This window comes from Pseudomicrostroma glucosiphilum (assembly GCF_003144135.1).
Source record: "Pseudomicrostroma glucosiphilum strain MCA 4718 unplaced genomic scaffold BCV69scaffold_15, whole genome shotgun sequence".
Taxonomy (NCBI): domain Eukaryota; kingdom Fungi; phylum Basidiomycota; class Exobasidiomycetes; order Microstromatales; family Microstromataceae; genus Microstroma; species Microstroma glucosiphilum.
In genome coordinates, this window is record NW_020289927.1 from 100,379 (window position 1) to 120,442 (window position 20,064).

The 20,064-nt window shown below is 55.6% G+C and overlaps 9 protein-coding genes across 9 annotated transcripts; 3 read left to right on the forward strand and 6 right to left on the reverse strand.

Annotated features, from left to right (window-relative positions):
• Positions 1 to 343: 343 nt before the first annotated feature.
• BCV69DRAFT_67204 (hypothetical protein) lies at positions 344 to 2,456 on the reverse strand. Its single transcript, XM_025495439.1, has 3 exons — positions 1,905 to 2,456; positions 1,377 to 1,828; positions 344 to 1,289 (listed from the first exon to the last, which is right to left on the reverse strand). The coding sequence occupies exons 1-3, from the start codon at positions 2,358 to 2,360 to the stop codon at positions 446 to 448; spliced, it is 1,752 nt and encodes a 583-aa protein (XP_025345743.1). The 5' UTR covers positions 2,361 to 2,456; the 3' UTR covers positions 344 to 445.
• Positions 2,457 to 2,671: 215 nt separating this feature from the next.
• BCV69DRAFT_314468 (hypothetical protein) lies at positions 2,672 to 4,665 on the reverse strand (the record flags this gene model as incomplete). Its single annotated transcript, XM_025495119.1, has 5 exons — positions 2,672 to 3,764; positions 3,849 to 4,148; positions 4,217 to 4,263; positions 4,333 to 4,488; positions 4,586 to 4,665. The coding sequence occupies 5 exons, from the start codon at positions 4,663 to 4,665 to the stop codon at positions 2,821 to 2,823; spliced, it is 1,527 nt and encodes a 508-aa protein (XP_025345744.1). The 3' UTR covers positions 2,672 to 2,820.
• A 418-nt stretch (positions 4,666 to 5,083) lies between these two features.
• On the reverse strand, positions 5,084 to 6,643 carry BCV69DRAFT_284894 (hypothetical protein). Its single transcript, XM_025493206.1, has 2 exons — positions 6,133 to 6,643; positions 5,084 to 6,061 (listed from the first exon to the last, which is right to left on the reverse strand). The coding sequence occupies exons 1-2, from the start codon at positions 6,530 to 6,532 to the stop codon at positions 5,166 to 5,168; spliced, it is 1,296 nt and encodes a 431-aa protein (XP_025345745.1). The 5' UTR covers positions 6,533 to 6,643; the 3' UTR covers positions 5,084 to 5,165.
• A 258-nt stretch (positions 6,644 to 6,901) lies between these two features.
• On the reverse strand, positions 6,902 to 8,420 carry BCV69DRAFT_252361 (putative amino acid transporter; the record flags this gene model as incomplete). Its single annotated transcript, XM_025490470.1, has 2 exons — positions 6,902 to 8,171; positions 8,281 to 8,420. The coding sequence occupies 2 exons, from the start codon at positions 8,418 to 8,420 to the stop codon at positions 6,902 to 6,904; spliced, it is 1,410 nt and encodes a 469-aa protein (XP_025345746.1).
• A 1,567-nt stretch (positions 8,421 to 9,987) lies between these two features.
• Positions 9,988 to 10,379, forward strand: BCV69DRAFT_273506 (hypothetical protein; the record flags this gene model as incomplete). The annotated part of the gene is made up of 3 exons (XM_025491009.1): positions 9,988 to 10,029; positions 10,115 to 10,247; positions 10,347 to 10,379. The coding sequence occupies exons 1-3, from the start codon at positions 9,998 to 10,000 to the stop codon at positions 10,377 to 10,379; spliced, it is 198 nt and encodes a 65-aa protein (XP_025345747.1). The 5' UTR covers positions 9,988 to 9,997.
• Positions 10,380 to 10,661: 282 nt separating this feature from the next.
• BCV69DRAFT_284896 (putative PEP4-aspartyl protease) lies at positions 10,662 to 12,529 on the reverse strand. The gene is made up of 2 exons (XM_025493207.1): positions 12,403 to 12,529; positions 10,662 to 12,264 (listed from the first exon to the last, which is right to left on the reverse strand). The coding sequence occupies exons 1-2, from the start codon at positions 12,474 to 12,476 to the stop codon at positions 11,085 to 11,087; spliced, it is 1,254 nt and encodes a 417-aa protein (XP_025345748.1). The 5' UTR covers positions 12,477 to 12,529; the 3' UTR covers positions 10,662 to 11,084.
• Positions 12,530 to 13,225: 696 nt separating this feature from the next.
• On the forward strand, positions 13,226 to 15,753 carry BCV69DRAFT_284897 (putative ZWF1-glucose-6-phosphate dehydrogenase). The gene is made up of 5 exons (XM_025493208.1): positions 13,226 to 13,294; positions 13,464 to 13,547; positions 13,701 to 13,735; positions 13,819 to 14,284; positions 14,365 to 15,753. The coding sequence occupies exons 2-5, from the start codon at positions 13,499 to 13,501 to the stop codon at positions 15,321 to 15,323; spliced, it is 1,509 nt and encodes a 502-aa protein (XP_025345749.1). The 5' UTR covers positions 13,226 to 13,294; positions 13,464 to 13,498; the 3' UTR covers positions 15,324 to 15,753.
• BCV69DRAFT_67377 (hypothetical protein) lies at positions 15,475 to 17,688 on the reverse strand. The gene is made up of 3 exons (XM_025495440.1): positions 16,446 to 17,688; positions 15,821 to 16,280; positions 15,475 to 15,706 (listed from the first exon to the last, which is right to left on the reverse strand). The coding sequence occupies exons 1-3, from the start codon at positions 17,597 to 17,599 to the stop codon at positions 15,626 to 15,628; spliced, it is 1,695 nt and encodes a 564-aa protein (XP_025345750.1). The 5' UTR covers positions 17,600 to 17,688; the 3' UTR covers positions 15,475 to 15,625.
• A 205-nt stretch (positions 17,689 to 17,893) lies between these two features.
• Positions 17,894 to 19,953, forward strand: BCV69DRAFT_284898 (terpenoid cyclases/Protein prenyltransferase). Its single transcript, XM_025493209.1, has 5 exons — positions 17,894 to 18,197; positions 18,284 to 18,342; positions 18,425 to 18,552; positions 18,659 to 19,157; positions 19,254 to 19,953. The coding sequence occupies exons 1-5, from the start codon at positions 17,969 to 17,971 to the stop codon at positions 19,635 to 19,637; spliced, it is 1,299 nt and encodes a 432-aa protein (XP_025345751.1). The 5' UTR covers positions 17,894 to 17,968; the 3' UTR covers positions 19,638 to 19,953.
• Positions 19,954 to 20,064: the final 111 nt, after the last annotated feature.

The window sequence follows — 20,064 nt, forward strand, 5'->3', positions numbered from 1 at the left end:
CTTCCTCCTTCCTCACCCTTACTCGTATCGCACCCATCACCACTACCACCACCAGCACTACTACTACTGCTACCACTCTACCTCACGCTACATCGACCTACCGCAAGTGCAAGTGTTACCTCCACCTTTTCACTCATCCTGCAACTCCTTCTTCCTTCCACTTTCTTCCACTTTTTCTCCACTCTCCTTTCTTCTCCTTCTTTGTAATTATACTATGTGCTCAATCCCTGTTCAATTTTAGCTCATCAATAGACAGACGAACAGACACTCCGTAATATGTGTGCTGAGATTTGAGTAGGTAGATTGACTGTGTGTCTTTGTGAGGGAAGAGGATCTACTGGAGTCTCGAGTCTCCTTGGCCTCTACCAGTCGACCAAGGAGTTCAGAATGAGGAGGGGAAGGTATGGAGGTGGAACAGAAAGACCAGACCCGGGTTCCGTCTCGTCTAGCTCGCGTCAGTACGCCCGCTGAGGGCGCCGATGCGTACGCAGACGTCCTCTAGACTGCTGGCGGTGCGGGCAATATGGCTATCCCACCTCCTGATCAACCCGTCTCCTTCACCCAATCGGAGTGCTATATCGCCCCCAAGAGCTTCCCCACCACCACCACCACCTGCTGCTCCGGCTTCTCCATTTTCCCCTCCAGCACTACCACCACCACCAGCAGCACCACTTACGTCTCCCAGCCCTCCGGCAGTAGGTCCCTGCTGCCCACTCTCAAGGAACGTGAGTATCCCCTCTACCTGATCAATCTCCGCCTTGAGTCTCCCCTGAACAATCATCCTCCTAACCATCGTCTCGGCTCCCGTTGGGGTGAGGGAGAGGAGAGAGCCGAGACCGCTGAGCGTCAGAGAGAGGTAGAGTTTGGACGAAGCGAGGATGTTGTGCTCCATCATTGCTCGGTCCAGCACTGTAGTGGGGGCACTCTTGACTGGGACTTGAGTGCCGTTTCCCTGCGATTGGCCTGCACCAGGGTGGGGAGAAGAGTTCATGCTGCTCGCTGCAGTTGCAGTCGCAGTCGTGACATCGCTAGTAGCAGCAGCTTCTTGCTCTACTCGCATCATCTCCCGATCGTTTCCACTGCGAGTCAGCTGCGTCTTTTGATGAGGCTGGACCATCTCTGCAAAGGCATCGACTTCATGAGGTCGTACAATGTGCTCGAGAAAGACCTTGGTCAGGATGGTAGACTGGGGAAGAGCAGAAGTGCGGTCGTCCCTGATGAGTGTGGAGAGGATGCGAGACCGCTGAGGTCCTGCTGGAGCCAAGATGGCTGCCGTCACGGCTGCAGATCTGGGAGAGAAAGAAAACGAAAGGAGGGTCAGACTCGCTCAGTCTTGCCTTCTCGGATAACCCGCCTGCAGCAGGTGGGAAACTCACAGCATCATACTCCTCTCTTCTTCGTCGATCTCGGCCACGTAGCTTAGCTCATGGAATCTTACAGCCGCGTCTGCGAAGCGTCTCTGAGCGTCATAAATCCGCGCCTGGCAAAGCTTGTACTGCAAGCCCAGCAGCTTTCCCTCCTTGATCTCCTCCTCACTAGCCTTTGTGACCGTTTCTTCTTCGCTTCTATTCATAGCTTGAAACCCAATGGAGGTACCAGGAATGGAATGGACGACCATGCTGGCTCTCTTTAGGTAGGCGTCCGCTCCAATAGCATCATCTGCTTCCAAGAGCAAGCGGACAATGCGGACATAGATGCGGAGCTTCTGTAGGTCAGATACGGAGCGGTGGCCAGAATCGAGAGGTATGCCTTGAAGAACCATTGCTGCTGCAGACCAGTCGTGGAGTGCTTCGTTGATGTCTGCTAGGTGTAGGCGGATCGCAGAGGCCTGTGGCAAAGGGGAAGCCGATTTCAGCATCTCATAGCTCGCTGAATTAGGCGATATACGAGCTTCTGAAACTCACCTGATCTTCGAAGCTGAGCACTCTAGGCTGCACCTTCTCCAGTGCCATCTCCAGCACATCCTTCTGCGTCTCCTCGTCTCTGATAGCAGGCAGAGCCTCCTCACCCTCTGCAGCTGCTCCCCCTTCTTCCATCTCCTCATCCCCTCCCGCCTGGCCCTTGCTGACTCGACTACCTATATGCTTAATTGTCTCATCGAATGAAGTGAGAGTAGTACGTCCAACTACCAGTCCTCCACCCGAAGCATTGAGTTCAGAGAAGACAGTGAGGTCGAGGTACTCCTGGCACGCCTGTCTGAGCAGCTCTGCAGGCAAAGCCGAACGGGGAAGAAGCAGGAGGGAGCGCAGATGGGAGGTATAATCTTGCGAGCGACTGGAAGAAGGGGCAGAAGAAGCTGTGTTGAGAGCGGCGATGAAGTCCTGGAGTGAAAAGGGGGAGGAGGTGGAAGTAGAAGCCATGGTGGTGGGTGGAGGATGGGCTTGCGCCAGCGTCGCAGCCCAGTAGCACGACCTCGGGAGCTGTACAGTCGGCGGAACGAATAGAGACTCTCAGAAAAATGGAAGGGTGTGATGAGGAACGAGTGGAGTGCCGCAGGAAATGGTGACAAGGATTGTATGGGAAGGACGTCGAGATTCGTAGGAAGCACACACGATGCTTTGTCGTCCTTCTGCGCACAGATCAGCATCGCCAATCAACGGAAAGGGGCGCGGGACATGCCAAAAGCCGAAGAGCGGCCAAAGAAGGGAGCCTGGATACCACCTCTTTTCTTCTACAACTACAAACAGATTCCGACTCCCGAAATGGTGACATTGAATGTGAATGTGGAGAGCTCTATCGTAAGACGTTCGCTGTCTTCACAGATGAAACTACGCCTCAGGTGTTGGTCTCGCAAAGACGAAGGTATGCGCTTGCCGCCCTTCAGCGCTTCCTGCCCCTCTCTGGCGAACTTCCCCTCGGCAGATTTCTACCCCGCATCCAGATGATATCCTCCGTGTCACCTACTCGACCATGGACAATCTCTTTTACTACCCCTCTGTCTCCCAGATCAATACTTCGCAAGCGCACAGGCGATCGATCCTTGCGGGGCGACACAGCATATCCGCTCGTAATTGACGACTCGGGCTCTTCATACTTGCTGCTGCCCGAGGTCAAAGCTGCGTCTAGCTCTTCTGCCTGCGTAGACAGCGAGCGAGAGCCTTGACATAGTAGCAGGGGCTTTGTTCCCACCGAGTTGGTAGGAGACGCGGTGCAGCTCCTGTACGCCGAAGGTGAGCAACTGGGGGATCGGTGAGCTGATGAAGGTGAAGTCACCCATGATGGCCCAGAGGTGTACTGTGGAGGCAGTGCACCAGGAGTCGATGCTCCTGTTGCAATAGAGGCAAACGTCGATCGAGACTCTAGGCGACGTAGCCTCGGTACTGACTGGAAGTGTGTGTAGGTTGCCAGTGCTGGATTGGCCTCGGGACACACTGGCGCTGGCGATTTGCAGGCAGCCTCTTCTGCCTTGGGCCTCTTGTCGTCCTCTCGACAGGCGACATCCGGTACTTTCTCCTCGTCATCCGCCTCTTTCTTCTTTGCATCTGCTGCCACTGCCAGCATCTCTTGCATCTCCACCTCTCCTCGTCCCTTTCGAAGGTTCAAGCAGACCAGGATGGTCACTCCGTACAGCTTCGACAAACAGATGATGATGAAAAAGTAGAAATCGCTCTCGTAAGCAAGCACCTCGATCAGGAGCGCTGCGAATGTGGCCAGCCCCGTGATTAGGCCTCCTGGCACTAGAGTCCACATCAGACGACGGATGAGCTGGTCAGTGATGCTCAGACCTGTGCGAGAGGCTCGGAGGTTGAGGGCCATACCCAGAGCTGCAGGAACGTGGCATGAAGGATACGAGGGCAATGAACGAATGGTGAGCGTGTGCTGAGCTCCCTCCATTTGGCTGCACTCACCAATGATCAGATCCACCAGGCAGCAGATCACCAGCCACATTCTGAAGAAGTTTCTCGCGATAAGCATCGGTGTGATACCCCCCTTTCTGGTCGCCACAGCGTACCAATAGACCGAGACTAGGCAGGACACTGTCTGGAGTAGTGACAGCGTTCCGATGGTGACGGAGAGGAGCCAGCCGATACCGGGTCTCTTGCAGAGCTGAAAGAGGCGATGAGAGTAGAGGGCGTGCGTCATAGAGGCCACGAGGGCATTGGGTAGCATGTTGCCCCATAGCATTTGAGACCAGACGGGGTAACGTCCTGACCGGTAGGGAAAGACTTAGCCTATCGCATCGTAACATGTAACATCGCCTTCTCTATCTACTCACCCCACCTCTTGGCGAAGATGACATACCCGCCATAGAAGGCGAAACAGCTGCGAAGCACCCCTCTTGACAAGTCAGCGACCGCATCTCTTCAACTCCACACCACCCTGGCAACTCACCACTGCGTCAATTCCACAATTGTGAGAGCCACGACGGTAGCCTTGAGTATAGGTTTGTCCTTGCGAAAAGTCCGGAAATACTTGACGACTTCGCTTAGGAGGAGTGTCACAAGTCCAGAGTTGACGAGGATGCCCAGGTAGGGGGACCAGAGCTGCCTGAGGATCGGAGAAGGGAAGTGTGGGTACATAAATTTAGTCTACAGGTGAGGAGGGCGATGGAACGGGAGACATGAGCGGTGATTGGAGGACTGACCTCTGAGCCATTCGGTAGGCACTGTCTAGCGTGTGGGCGGCATAGGGAGAGGTGGACGTCGCATTTTCTGGTAGATACATGCTTGGGGCTTTGCAGTCCAAAGAGAATGCTGAGTCCCAAGAAAGGCCAGGGTATGGATTGGGCAATGTGAGGGTAGCGGAAGTAGTCCTCGCCAGCGAGTGAGAGATCAGAGAGCGATACAGTCGACAGAATGACTGCGGTGCTAGTGGTCGGCGCCGGTGCTACCGATCTTCCTGAGAAGAGGAAGTGACTGAAAGAAAAGAGGTCTTGTGCTCATAGACTCGAAGGGGAAGCAAAGGAAGGTAAAGGCTGCGACCGAAAGATGAGCGGGCGGACGGGCGGAAGGTGTTATGTCGGAAGATCTGTAGACTAAGCTCGGCGCCACAGCGGCATGGCACGGTTCATCTTCGCCCTGCCCTGGGCGTAGCGCCGCGGGAAGTAATCTCAGCCATCTATCTTTCGCTCTCTGGCTTTTGACTTCTTCGTCAACGATATCCTTGATATGAATTAGCGACAAGCACGTGGTACATAGTGACGCTTTCCCTTCTTCAGTCTCCTTCTACGGCCTTGAAAAGTTTGCAATGCTCGACTGCTGTCCCACCGTCTGATGTTCTCCATGTCCCATCTCTCCATCCCTCGTAGTCTCAACCTGTGTATCCAGTCCCAGAGGCTGGTTGTTCAGCCTCTCTGCCCTCTCTCCAGCTCCCACTCGGGCTACATTCTCGGGCTCGATATGCTTAGGAGGTGCTGGACGCTCTGGACCTGAAGGGCGGGAGAGCATGCCCAATTCGACTTCATGGTCGGAGATGGCTGCAAGGCGACGTAGCTCTCGGAGGAAGAAGGTGGTCAAGCGAGAGAGGACAATGGGGAAGGCCAGCTCAGGATGTTCTGCTGCCAGAGGGTCCGCAGAATCGATTTCAGAGGAAACCTTGCCTTGATTGATGGCATTCTGGCGCTGCTGAGCGAGAGCGGCCGCGTAGGGCGAACGTGACCTGGGGTCCTCGGCGCTTGGTCCTCGATCTTTTGCGAGCACCGGGCCAACACCGGGCACGACCGGTGCACCTTTGGCGGACTTGTCGATTCCTCGTACCTTGGAGAGTACGCCTCCCACATCACCCCAGCCAGCGCCGAAGACGTTCCTCCAGAGCGCCATGGCCAAGCGCGAGTCTCCCTCTCCTTCAGAGCCAAGCATAGCAACCGCCTCATCGACGGCCAATAGGGCTCCACGATGCTGGGTATGCATCTCCTTCATGTAACCCTTGACCAGTCGGGACGTCTGCACGCCGAAGCGCTGGCGCATTCGGTACTCTGCATCGATGAAGAAGTGGTTGATGATCTCTTGCTGATACACGGCAGAGTCCTTTGGCTCCATCGCTCTGAAGCGTAGAAGCAGCAGCATAACGTGGATGTTGGTCACTTGGAACCAAGACTGGTAAGTGGGCGGCAGGTGACATTCTGCGTCGGAAAGACCATGGGGGAGAATCAGTCGCAGGCTACAATTGCTTCCCCACTCGGAGTATACTCACCTCCTTGCCAAAAGTCCTTGTCAAGTTCCCACCTCTCAGCGCAACGATCATACAGGTCACTCGTGACCCGAATAGCAGTCGTGGTACGACTGTTGTATCCCATAAGCTTAGCAGCCATACGAACAAGCTTCTTCTTGAGCTCGCTGTGTACAGGAGCAGCAGGCTCGGCAGCAGGAGCCCGTGCCGACGAGTCTGTTGGATCAGCGGCCTTCTCTAGCGGACGAGAGCCCGGAGTAGGAGTAGTTGCCGCGGCTCTAGGAGGAGGACTGGGGTTGGCAGGGTTGGAGGGATTGTTCGTGGTTGACTTGATGTTTGGCTCAATGCGCAGGACGGCAGAGGTGGATAGGCATCGTGATCGAGATGCACTCGCCAGAACACTTCGAGTGAGGTAAGCGTTCATTTTGCTGCAAAGTTAGACTCTCAAGTGAGCGACGAGCAAGGAGTCAACGGTTCAGGACAGCGACGATGACTGGCACTTGTGAGTAAGAGGGTGGTGATCGACAGGTGAAGGTGTTGCAAATGGAAGAGTAAGCCAAGCCATGCGGGCGGAAGACCTTCTCAAAATATTGCGCCCTCCACCCCAGCTGACGAAGCAAAGCAGGCGCATCGGAACGGAAGCAGAAAGAAGTGCATTCAGACTAGCGAGGCAAGATGAGAGGTACAAGCGAAGGCAGGAGAGACGGAGCTCATGGTATCCATTCATCCAGTGACATAAGAAGGAACTACACGATGCGTGCGAAAGACAATAACACAAAGCGGAATTTGGAGCCTAGTAAGAGAGGTTGGCACAAGAGAAGGCAGGCCTAGTAGACGAGCCGTAATCGGCAATGATAGCCTCAACAGCCGCGTAGAGACCAGGACCGAGCAGGAAGAGACCAATGAAGCCGGCAATGATGTGCAGGATTGTGTTGATGCTTCGCAGAGGGCCCTTGAAGTAGGCGCCCTTGTACAGCGAGAGATGGCATCCGAACCAGAAGAGGTAGCCGAATTGACTGTCAAAGGCTGCTCCAAGCAAGGAGAGGAAGTCACCCATGGAAGGAATCACCTCGGCGAAGATGAAGGCGATGACCCAAACGATGATGGTGATACCGATCCAGGTTCCCCAGCCAACGGCGCTGTTGCTGTGCTCATGACGAGATCCGGCCAGGACGCGGCGGAAGATGAACTTGACAGTGACGTTGGAGTAGATGGTTCCAATGATGATAGTGGGGAGGATGACAAAGCCAGCAACGGCCTTGGCGTAGACGGGCTGCAGAGAGGCGAACGAAGGAGCCTCCGAGTACTGTCCCAGATAGTAGAAACCGACGATGGGAGGAACAACGAAGAGGACAAAGGAGCCCACGGCCAGGGCAGCAAGGGCCTTGGGGAAGTCCTGGGGGCGCCTCATCTCGCGGATAAACGAGGGGAAGAGAATCTGAGGAATCCACAGGAAGGTGATGTTGAGGACACCATTGACGATTCCGACCCAGGTGGTTCCAGCAAGAGGATAGGCGTAGGTGTAGACGGGTCCGTCAATGGGGTAGTCTCCATCGTAACCCTGAGAAGGGCTGGTCTCGATACCAGCAAAGATCATCAGGAGGAGAATGGCAATACCCATGGAGATGGCCGACACCACACCCATTGTGCTAACGTGGTTGAGAGTACGGGGGATGGAGAAGACAATACCAATGATCATCGCAATGACGGCAAAGACGGTAGTGCAGAGAGCGTGGGTCGACAGTGTGTTGAAGATCTTGGCGAGGGTCAAGATGTGGAAACCGATGAGGAGGATATTGTTGGCCAAGAGCATGAAGGCGGTGACCTCGAATGCGATACGCGAGCGACCAAAGAGGACGAAGGCCAGGTCACAGATATCCCTGACCTCGGGGTGCTTCATGCAGAATCGCCAGAGGGTCATACTTGTGAGCCAGAAGAAGGCACCACTGACCAGTGTCGTGATCATACCTCCCACCCATCCGAGAACGCTGAAAGACCATGCCTGGGCAAGAATGGCGAGGCAAACCTGGTCACCGAAGAGCAGAAGCGCAGTCTTCTTCCAACTGAGAGGCGGAATGCGGAAACGGCGTGGTATCGGTCGAGGTCAGTCTCAAGATGCACTGAGCGAGCTCGCCGAAGGGTCACCCTCGATCAGTGGCTGTGTGAACTCACCCCATGGTCCTGAGCTTAATGTCATGGCCTTCTTCTTCCTTGACCAGCAGCTCAAAGGCTACATCGCTAGAGTGCAGGGTCTCCGTCTCGCCATCGTACTGCACCTCCTTCTCGATGACGCGCTCGTCTGAGTTTCCCATGCCAAGCTCCTTCTTGGCCGCGTCGTCAATGATAATGGGCTGTGGTACTGTGGACATGATGGTGGGTTGGTAAGGGGAGATAGGATGTGGTAGGGAGAGAACCCGTGAGGAGAGGAGGGGGGAGGAGGGAAAGAGGACCGGAAGCTGTAGTAAAGGCGGAAGCTATTTATCATTCGCCTTTCCGGTACTAGCCAAGGCAGGGGCGTTCCAAGTAGAAGCCCGCATGATAGCAAAGGGTTTTGCTCCCGTTTTCGCCTTTCAAGCCACAGCTTCGGTCTCAGTAGCCGCTCTCCTCTGACATGCAACACTGCACCCCGCCTGTGTCCGGTGGTAGCTTGGTGGTCAAGGACTGATGGAGTATCGGCTTCACCTTTGAGCCCTTTCGAGCCGCGACGTGGCCAGGCCAGGACCAAGGTGCAGCTGGGGATGCAACGACAGGCCCGCTGCTCCTGTCCCGTGGGAAGCACGCAATTGTAGCAAATCTTATCTGCTCAATTACAGTGCCTTGCAACAGAGACCATCGGCTTACCTTGAGCCTCGTCCACCTCCCCTGCGCCTCTGAAATTATCAAAGAACACCGGTCCAGTGGGGAAAGAAGGAGAGAAGACGGGAGGCGAGGCGAAGCGCGAGACGCTTCTGATCGAGGCATGGAGCACGCCACGCTCCTGCACCCTCGCACGGCCACAGCCATCCTCATCCGCCGTCGGCACCCGTCGCGACGCCACGAGGGTGGCGCAACGCGGGCCAAATCCCGACCGCCAAAAGGGCCTAGAGCGGAGCTTCCCCCAGACTTCACCCCGGGTCCCTGTCCCCCCCACCCCGCCTCACCCTTACGACGAGGAGAGGGGGGGGGGGGAACAGCGGGAATAGCGGCAGTGTGCCTATTGGCAGTGGCTCGCTCGCAAGGGTCGAGGCCTATACAGCGACGAGTGTCCAGCGGGTCTGTGTGCAATTGATTGATCAGCCTGACCGTGAGTGAGGTCAGGAGAACCGAAATGCTGGTAGTTGCTTCCTCCGAAGAGAAGGGTGAGTCCTTCGGTGGCAATCAGATTGTGCACCGCACGGCCCATGGGTGGACGTGTGGGTGGCGCCAGATCAAACCCTGCAGCTTCACCTAGCGTACCGATGCCAAGGTGCAACAGGCCACCGTCGAGTCGAGGCTTAGCGACCTCGCCAATTCCTGTCTTGACAGCTCCCTTTCAACGCTGGTGGCAGTGCCGTTCAGCCACACCAGTGGAGAGGATCCCGTTCCGAGACTGTTTCCATATATGCACTCTAACAGCCGAGGTGATCATCGCGAGGTACAGGAAACATCGACGATCTTGCCATCAGCATCGATTCTCATCGATTCTCATCGTCGTCGTCGTCGTCGTCGTCGTCGGCAGACAAGGCTGGCTACGTCGTCTGGCTCGAAGGTGAAGCACGTGGCGCGGGAGGAGATCCGTTCCGCTTCCGACATCCCACCTTGCGTCCCTTTCCGCTTTGACCTGCCCGCACGATCATCACCTTACTGTTGCTCTCTCAGTGTGAAAGTAGACAAAAGCAAGAGCTTACAACCTCGGGAATAGTGTAAAGAGATGAAGGCTATTCCTGGTGCTCTCCTGACTTGGTAAGTATAGATGCAGAGTGGGCTGAGCGCGACGAAGAAGCTCGCAGCAGTCAACCTCACCCTCTGTACTTCCTTCGGATCACAGCGACCCAGCAGCCAAGCAGCTCATCCTCTCCATCGACGAGCGTCTACACTTTGTCATCGTCGATCTGGACTCTACTCACTTGCTCGTGAGAAAGGACATGGTCGAGGTGATGAGGGTCGAGCTAGAGGCCGAGGTGAGTTTCGAAGACTCCAGAAGATGGTGAGATGGAAAGGGTTGAGCTAGGTTGAGCTGACCGATCTACACTATATGTTACGCTTCCTGCACTCTGTAGCTCGAAAAGAACTCCTGGACAATGGAGCAATAAGCAACTCTGCCCCCACTGCCTCCCAACCTCTCACTCGGCGCATGCGCAGAAAGGCGTGTAGGACCTCCTCAAGAGGTCCCGCCTACGCTCAGTTCAGCAAGCCCTCCCCATAAGCACGCTTCTCACTGCGTCCCCGCTACTCTGCCCGGCGACACTGGAGCGAAGTCTCATCATCAGATGAGCGGCGAGCAAGGAAGCAGCAGTGCCTCCCCGTGGGACAAGGCGGCTCAACATTTGTCGTCTCCTTTACTAGATTGGCATTGGCACTGGCACTGGCACTGGCACTAGCGTGGACTTTAGATTAGCATTCATTGATTCTTGGATGGATGGTAGGCGACAAGAGAAGGAAGAGAAAGAAGACATGGACAAGTGAAATTGGCAAAAGAGTCTCGAGACGGGGATGATGCAGAAGGAAGAAGAGGGAGAAGAGTTTGTGTGTGGAGAGAGACAAGGCAGGAGAAAGAGAGAGAGAGAGGGGGGAAGCGAGGGATGCAATCAAGGAATTGAATTGTCGGATTGTACCGGATCGGATCAGATCTGGGAATGCATGACTGAAACTGAAGACTTTGAGGAAGAAGACCGAGAAGAGTGGAATGGTAGAGTACGACTCCTCACTCGCTATGCTACGCTACACTCCCTCTCCTTCGCTATGCTACCGCTCCCTACCGTACCGCTATGCTCAGACGCGGCGAGACGAGGACTCGCTTACTTGGCAGTGGCGAATCCGACTGCGTTCCTTCCGAGGTCGTACACAGTCGTGTACTTTCGCAGGAAGACGTCACCAACAATCCAGATGGGACCGAGCGGGGCAGGAATGTCCAGTCCAGTGAAGCTGGAGATGCAGCTTCCCTGTACTTGGAGGATGTAGTCGGATGCCGAGAGGGTGTAGTCCTTTCCGTCGATGGTGAAGGTAAGGTCGGGCAGCGAGGGGATCTGCTCACAGTCGACGGTGTACTGTCCCTGCCAGCCCTTCTTTGCGCCAATGGCAGAGTTGAGCAGCTCCATCACATCGGTGGGACCGGCAATGAGCGATGTACCAGTGTCGATGGCTGCGCCGGTGTTGTCTAGGTCAAGCTCATCGTCGCCGAGAGCAACTTTGTCGAGAGCGACCTCCCAGTAGCCCTTCCTGCGGATGGGTGCGTAGGTGATCTTACCGGTGTAGTGGTCTGGGTCAATACCACCAAAGACGGCCTCACCTCCGTCCTCAGCAGAGCTGCCTAGGTAGAAGGAGAAGACGGGCTCGTCGATGAGCTTCTGGTTGACCATCTGGTAGAAGGGTGGCACAACGCCATCGACGGAGATGGTGTCGTAAGCGAGACCAAGGATACCGTCGAACTTGCCAAAGGCAAAGGCCAGCCCAGGCTCGCTGGTGGCCTCGGCAAAGTCTTGGTGCTTGATCTCAAGGTCACCAATGCGGAGAGTGTCCTGAGAGACGAAGCCCTCCATGGCACCGGATCCATACTGGATCTTGAACTCTGTTCCGTTCTTGTGGTAGGTGGAAGAGGCCGAGTTGTCGTACTTTGTGTGAAGGAAGCAGGCAATGGAAGAGCAGGACTTGGAAGGCACCCAGAGGTTGGAGGACCCAGTGTCTAGGATGACCTTGAAGGACTGAGGAGGTGTACCGATGGAGATGTCGGCAAAGTACTGGGCATTGAGGTAGTCGGAGAGGGGAACGCCGTGTCCCTTCTTTGCCTCGGCATACCAAGCAGCGTTGTATCGGTCCTTGCTCTCTACGGGCTGGACGGCAAACTCGCCCTCCTGGCCAGAGGTGAAGGGGGACTGGGCGGCGGTGGCTGCGCCGTACTTCATCTTGAGCATCTTGGCCTGGGTCTCGAGCTGGTGGAGGGTGGTGATCTTGGCATCATTGTGCTTGCTCAGCTTGGCCCTGAAGAGTGGGGAGGAGTGGGAGGAGTGGGCAGTGGGAATGAGGTCAATACTCGTAGTCGGTAGTGGGAGGACCCTCATCGCCCAAGGGGCAGTGGATGGGTGGGTGGCTGGACAGTGCGAGGCTTACGATACGTACTTGTGAACACCAGCGTCTACGCCTGCTGCTGCTGCGAGTGCAGCTACGAATGCCAATGGGAGTGAAAGCTTCATTGTGTATGCGGGTGTGAGAGAGTAGGGAGGATTCTAAGGATGGAGAGATGTGGGTGTGGGGTAGAGAGAGATGGTGAACTCGGAGGGAGGCAAAGAGGCTGCCTCGGCTCAGGCTCGGGTGGATGGATGGCTGTGGCCAGGGCGGGGCGGGCCTCACTGATGGATGCGGGTGGACTGAGCGTGCGTGCGTGCATGCATCTATTTGCGCGCGCACCCGCCTTGATGACGACGACGTCCTCGGCGGGCGGAGAGGACACTCGGGCGAGACTGGATGAACCTTCCGTTCCGATATTGGTCTTAGGGGCGCTGATCAAGAGGACAGTGTGAGCCGTGCAAAGGCGCTGTTGAGGAGATGTCAGCAGAGTAGACGGCTCCTCAGGCAGCCAGGCTAGTTGTACTCATTCAAGTGTGTGGGTATGCTACCCCATGGCCATCCGCCGTCGGTGCCGAAGAAGTCCTACATGGGTGAGGCTGTAGATGTCCTCCCGCCTGTGTCACTCTAGTCCTGTCTGCCCCAGCCAGGACGATTTCCTGGCAGGCGCGGCGGCGTTGGCCAACCAACTCCACTTTTGCGCCTCGGGGATAGGCTCCCCTCTCCGACTGGCAGGGCAGCCAGGCAGCCAGGCAGACAGACAGACAGGCACCGCACACAGGCACACACAATTGGCCACGCCGTCACCGGTCGGTCATCCCAGGAGATAATCTCGCACACATTCTTCTTCCCCCTCTCCAGATCCTCCCACCTTTTCCGCCTCCCATCTCAACCTAAACCAGACGTCGACGACGTAGAGCTACACTTGTACTTCTTCATCACACGAGTAAGTGTCAGTCTCTCCATCTCTTCCACGCTCCAATCACCCGCCGGACCCCAGCTGCGATCAAACCCTCGCGGTCTGGGACATTCACTCCTCGGTCATTCCAACTTTGCCTCGTCACTCCGTGTGTGCTTACAGGCGCTGACTCCCGTCCTGCCCTTTACTCCGATAGCTCTTCCACCTACCTTTTCCCTTTACGTAGCTGCTATGCCCGCCTCCGAGGTACCAGCACTCCAGGATGAGACGATCATCGTCGGTGAGTAAGATTGCCGAGCCTATAGGAACGGACGCATGAACACTAGCAAAGCCGCCTCGTGGCGGGCCAACGAGTTCAGAATCTTGTACAGCATTGCTGAACCAGTCAGGCAACTCATCTCATCATCTTTCTGCCGGCCCTCCTTTGTTGCAGTCCTCGGAGCCTCGGGTGATCTCGCCAAGAAGAAGGTGAGTGACAAGTGGACACAGGGCACTTCCGCAATTGAAGCTGACCAGGAGCCGCTGTACGGTGTGTCCTCTGTGTTGTATAGACCTTCCCTGCGCTGTTCAACCTCTTCCGCCTGAACCTCCTCCCCAAGGCGACTCGCATCATCGGATATGCCCGTACAAAGATGGACAACAAGGGCTTCCACGAGAAGATTGCCGACTTCCTCAAGGAGGGTGACAAGTCAGAATCAAAGAAGGCAAAGGAGGAATTCCTGAAGGTCTGCACCTACCTACCCGGTGCCTACGATGAGGATGAGGCATTCAAGAACCTCAACAAGGAGATGGAGAAGATCGAGAAGGAGGGCAGCAGCAAGACCACCAACCGACTCTTCTACATGGCTCTCCCGCCCAACGTCTTTACCGTGGTCGCAGGTGGCCTCAAGAGGAACTGCTACGTCGAGGATGGCAACAACCGCATCGTCATTGAGAAGCCATTCGGAAAGGATCTTGAGAGCAGTCGTGAGATGATGGGAGAGCTCAAGAAGCTGTGGAAGGAGGAGGAGACTTTCCGTAAGTGGACAGCGGGGGAAATGCAGAGACCAGACTTGAACGCAAATTGACTGACAGAACTCTCTCTGCTCGACACTTAGGTATCGACCACTACCTGGGCAAGGAAATGGTCAAGAACCTCCTCATGCTCAGATTTGCCAACCCCTTCGTCGACTCTGGCCTGAACTCGAATCTCGTAGACAATGTGCAAATCACCTTCAAGGAGCCGTTCGGCACAGAAGGTCGTGGAGGCTACTTTGACGAATTCGGAATCATCCGAGACATTCAGCAGAACCATCTGTCGCAAGTGCTGTCCCTGCTGACCATGGAGAGGCCAGTCTCCTTCTCCGCTGAGGACATCCGAAACGAGAAGACAAAGGTTCTGCGATACGTGCCTCCTATCAAGGAGGAGGACGTTCTGATCGGTCAATACGCCGCCGCCAACGGCAAGCCTGGCTACAAGGACGACGACACAGTGCCAAAGGACTCCAACTGCCCCACCTTTGCTGCTCTGACCCTCTGGGTCAACTCCCCCCGCTGGCAGGGCGTTCCTTTCATCCTCAAGGCCGGTAAAGCACTGGATGAAGCCAAGGTCGAGATTCGGATCCAGTACAAGGAAGTCACAAAGGGCCTTTTCAAGGATGTGCCTCGTAACGAGCTGGTGATTCGTATCCAGCCCAACGAGTCCATCTACCTCAAGTTCAATGCAAAGAAGCCCGGACTTCAGATGGAGTCGATTCCCACTGAGCTCAACATGACCTACAAGGAACGTCTGGAGGACTTCCGAATCCCCGAAGCCTACGAAGCCCTCATCCTCGACGCACTGCAAGGCGATCACTCCAACTTTGTCCGAGACGATGAGTTGGACGTCTCCTGGGCCATCTTCACTCCCATTCTACACGCCATTGACCAAGGCAAGATCAAGAATGAGAGCTACGAGTATGGATCGCGCGGACCTCAGAGTCTCAACAACTTCATTGGACGATATGGTTACAGGCGGGACAATGAAAGTTATGCCTGGCCGACGACTTCGGTGGAGAATGTCAAGGGAAAGATTTAAAAGTGGGGATTTGGGGTCCCTGTAGTAGCCTGCGAAGAGGAGCGGGCGATTAAGCGATGAACACAATGGAAATTTCAGAGAGGAGCAGCAGGGTACTTTCTGCTAGGAAACGGAAATGGAATTATATGGATACGAGGTAGAGCAGCAGGGTTGCGAGGTGAGGTGCGTGCGTAATCTTCCCCTTCCATACTCTTCTTTCTTTCTTTAGATTGATCGCAAATAGCATCTTCATTTTTCGAAATGGCGATCCGAGATATGAACACGACTGTGGAAGATGGTGATACTGGTAGAGATTGTTTCGACTAGTGCTGATGATAGGATGTGCTACGGCAAGGAGACTGTAGCATTTCGTAAACTCTGGGTATGATCATCTCCTTCTCCTCCTCTCCTCCTCCTCTCCTCTACCCACCTCCCTCCCTCCATCTCCCCTCTCCTCTCCTCCACCACCCCACTCACTCCCCAATCTCAGGCACAAGCGCCACTAGCATCCTCTCCACCACTCTCCCCACCAGATCCATCCGAGTCCAGCATGCTGCGGGACTGAGCAGAGGATCTAGGAGGGGGCGAAGAGACTCGATTTGTCCTCGCGCTGCTGCTGCTACTGCTGCTGCTGGCTGTGTGGCTGGATGGTGAGGAGGAGTGCAGGTGCGAGAAGGAGGAGGAGGAGGAGTGGAAGGGGGAGAGGTAGGGCTACTCCCGCTAAGTAGAATACTCATGATCCACTCCCCCCCTATCCCCATTCCCATCCCCATCCCCATGTCAAGCATCTCCGGCCCCTCCCTCACCAACACCGACAGGAATTCCTCGTACTCTTCCCTCTGGACTTCTAGTGAAGGAGGTGCTGAAGGGGGTGGGAAGGTGCCTTGTGCTGTTAGGAGGGTGGAACGGAGTGTTTGTAGGAGGGAGAGGTAGTGTGATTCGCGGGAGAGGTGAGAGGATAGGGCTGTGTAGAGAAGACTGGGAGGTGAGGTGGGGTGAGGGAGGGAGAGAGATAGAGAGGGAGAGAGGGGTCAGTAATGCTACTCGAGGCTGTCCAAGGCTGGTGAGAAGGTCGCAAGTGAGGGAGGGGAAGGAGATGACACTGCACTGCACTGCACTGCACTTCCACTGCACTTGACGTACCTGTCTAGCTTCTGGCTTCCAAAGAGTCTGAGCATCGTGATGGCCCCCTGCACCATTTTTCCCGTATATGTAGCAGGGAGATTTAGCATCGTGCAGAGCAGGCAGAGATAGTTGCTCGATGGTGAAGCAGTAGAAGATGTCACTGAGGTCGTTTGCCCGGCTGTTGGAGGTGATGGGCTCTCCTTCTCTTCTTGGTATGGGGGAGGCGGGTCTTCTTGCTTCTGCGTAGACTGTCGTTGGAAGCCGAGGAGGTCCTTGCTCGCTCGTAGACCACGTTGCGCTATCGGGAGTGCTCTCTTGCAGCCCTGAGCAATCGCACTCCAAACCTCCTCAACCGAAGGCAGCAGGACAATCTCATCATCTCCTTCTACCTCTCTTTCTCCCTCTCCCCCTTTCTCACTTGCACCTGAAAGCCTCCGCCTCTCAGCAACCCACTCAAGCATCTTCCTCCCCGCCCGAACCCACATCCATCCTGCACTTCCCTTTTCCAGAGCAAGCCTGAGGAGCATCGCCAGTAGATCTCTTACGAGGGCAGTTGCGGCGGGACTTTGAAGCTCTTGTGCTGGTAGGAGAAAGGGAAGGAGGGAGGAGGAGAGATGACGCAGACGGGCGTGGGAGAGGTGGGGGCCGGGTGGAGGGAAAGAGGAGGATGAGGGGGAAGAGACGTAGATGGAGGGCCAGAGGGCAGTATACACCTCGAAGCGTCGACGTGCATGTGCCTCATCGTCTTGGACCGTGCCAGGTATCCGTATTCCTTCCTCCCCATTCTCCTCCAAGCCAAGCTGCGTCGCTCTCCATACCTCAATATACCTCTCCAACAATGCCGGCACTTCCTCCCTCAGCAGCCCCGCCAGCCTACCATTCTTCTCTGCTTCTTCAAGTCTCCTTGCAAGCTCGCCACCCACAAGACTGACGAGTCGCTCCACTTCATCGTGCAGTGCGGGCTCGTTGGTGGGGGAGAGACGCGACCACCAGGGTGTGATGGCTGCGTCTAGGAGTGCGGAGCAGAGGGACGCTAGGGCGGTGTGAATTGCTGGAGAGGCTAAGAGACGGGTACTGAAGAGGTCCGGAGGGGAAGAGAGCGCCGAGGTGGCTTGCTGCGTCTTATCTGCCTGGGTCCGGCTATGGTTTGTAGCGCTTGTGGGTGGTGGCATGGTGATGTTCCTCCGTGGGAGCAGCAGCAGTCACATCGCCATACTCATGGTCGAGGAACGTGTTCACTGTCTCCTCTCCCCTCTATCGTTGAATGGATGACTTGTAGGAGCAGCAGCCTGTGACAAAGAATGAGCAACGTGCTGATGATCTTGTATCTCAATCGTAGAAGAGCGGTGAATCACCCGCACAGGTCCGCCCTCGCCCTTCGCAGTGATTGCCGAGGTGAACCGTGCCCCGACCCACCTTCGGAAGTTGCAAAAGGCGCAGGCAGCGACAGACATCCGAAAGGATCTTCTCCTCGTATTCCTACTTGCACCAACACCATCACAACACTGGATTGAGCAGCACGACCTACACCAAGTACGAACATGGCATCTACCTCCTGCGTTCCCACTGCCACTCTCGAGGTGAAGCGGCATCGCGCCTTTTTCAAGCGGCATATCCAGCTCCTCCCGCGTCCTTACACCAGCGGAGACTCGCAACGCATGACACTCGCCTTCTTCTGTCTATCTGGTCTGGACTTACTAGGCGGTATCACAGAAAGTGGAGCAGGTGAAGCAGAATCGTTCAGAGAGTGGATATGGAGCCAGCAGATGCGTGAGTGCGGGTAGTAGACAGAGGTAGGAGTGAAGAGAGGAGAGGAGACACGCTGAAGATCTTACTTGTGCCTTGGTATGACACAGCTCATGGCGGATTCAGAGGCTCGCCAGCTGTGGAAGAGCCATCTAAAAGTAACACAAAGGTGAGTCAGTGGACCAGACGAACGGAGAATCCGAAGTGTAGACATTGAGGCTGAGCTACATTCTTCCTTGGCTTCGCTATAGACCTCGGCCCATCTGGCAATGACCTACACTGCCCTCCTCAATCTCGCCATCCTCCGCGACGACTTTTCAAGGCTCAATACAGAGGGACTCATCGACTTTGTTGCTTCTTGTCAGCAGCCAGATGGCAGGTGAGGAAGACGCAGCAGCAAGCAACGGCGGCGGCGGCGATGGCGAAGCTTCACAATATCCTATTCGCATCCCAGCTGACCACCACCCTCTGCCTTTGCGAAACAGCTTCTCCCCCTCTCCGGGTCTCACCGAATGCGACCCCCGCTTCACATTCTGTGCCTTTTCCATCCTCTCTATGCTCTCTTCCCCCTCTTCCTCTTCCTCTTCCTCTTCCTCGTCATGGTCACGCATAGACGTCCCTCGTGCCCTCCACTTTCTAGCCCGATGCAAATCCTACGATGGAGCGTACGGTCAAGGCCCGCATCAAGAGTCGCATGGAGGATCGACGTACTGCGTCCTAGCCTCTTATAAGCTGGCGGGAAGGTTGGAAGAGCTGGGGAAAAGGGAAAGGGGGAGAATAGTGAGGTGGTTGCTGGCTAGGCAGAGCGATTGGGAGGCTGATCTTGGCGCTGTGGAGGAGGACGAGGACGAGGACGAAGAGGAAGAGGGAGAACAAGAGGAGCAGCATAAGCAAGAATTAGGCCTATTTGGGGGAGGTTTCAATGGTCGGATAGGCAAGAAGAAGGATGCATGCTATAGCTTCTGGTGCGGAGCCTCTCTCGCCGTAAGTCACCATTCCCTCCCATCTCCTCTCCTCGTCTTCTCACCCAATCTCCCTCTCCCTCTCCCTCTTCCTCCTCTCCCCACTTCCCACCCACAGATCCTCTCCTCTCATCACCTCATCAACTCCCGCCACAATCTCCACCACCTACTAGCACTACAGAGCCCCATTGGTGGAATCAGGAAGACGGCCGACGATCCTCCCGACGCAATGCACTCTTACTTGGGGCTGGCAGCATGCGCGCTCCTGAAGGGGGAAGCGCTGGGACGACAAGAGGGTGTGGAGGAGGGAGAGGGGAACGGGGAGGAGCATGAGAGGATGGAAAAGAAAGACGAGAAGCAGGAGCAGGAGCAGGAGCACCAGCAGGTCTCCTATGCTCTAGAGGGACTAGCGACAGCTGGACTAGACCCTTGTCTGAATATCAGTCTAGAGACGCGCGATTGGATCGTACAGAAGCTTGGTAGTGGACGTGAGGTGAGGTGAGGCAGGAGGATGTGGATGTGGATGGGAATGGGAGAGCGGAGAGGGGAGAGGGGTGAGGAGAGGTGTCCTCTCCCTCTTCGTCTTCGTCTTCGTCCTCGTCCTCGTCTTCATCTTCGTCGGTGGGACGGTAAGGATGGGATGGGATGATCTACTCACCTAGAGGAGTCCATATCCTTGTCTATATCTCGCACAAGCATCGTCAGCGTCTTTGCCATTGTCATCCTTGTTGTTTCATTGCTTACATTGTTTTCAATTGTTTTCATTGCTTCATTAAGTGGTCATATGCGAAAATTTGGACCCAGAGTTCACCTCCAGCGAATCTCGTCCATTCCCATTTCAGTCCCCTTTTGACGGGTCGACGATTCGTACGTCGTCCTTTCCCCCTTCCAACTCACCTCGTCCACAGAACACCTACACCTACACCTAC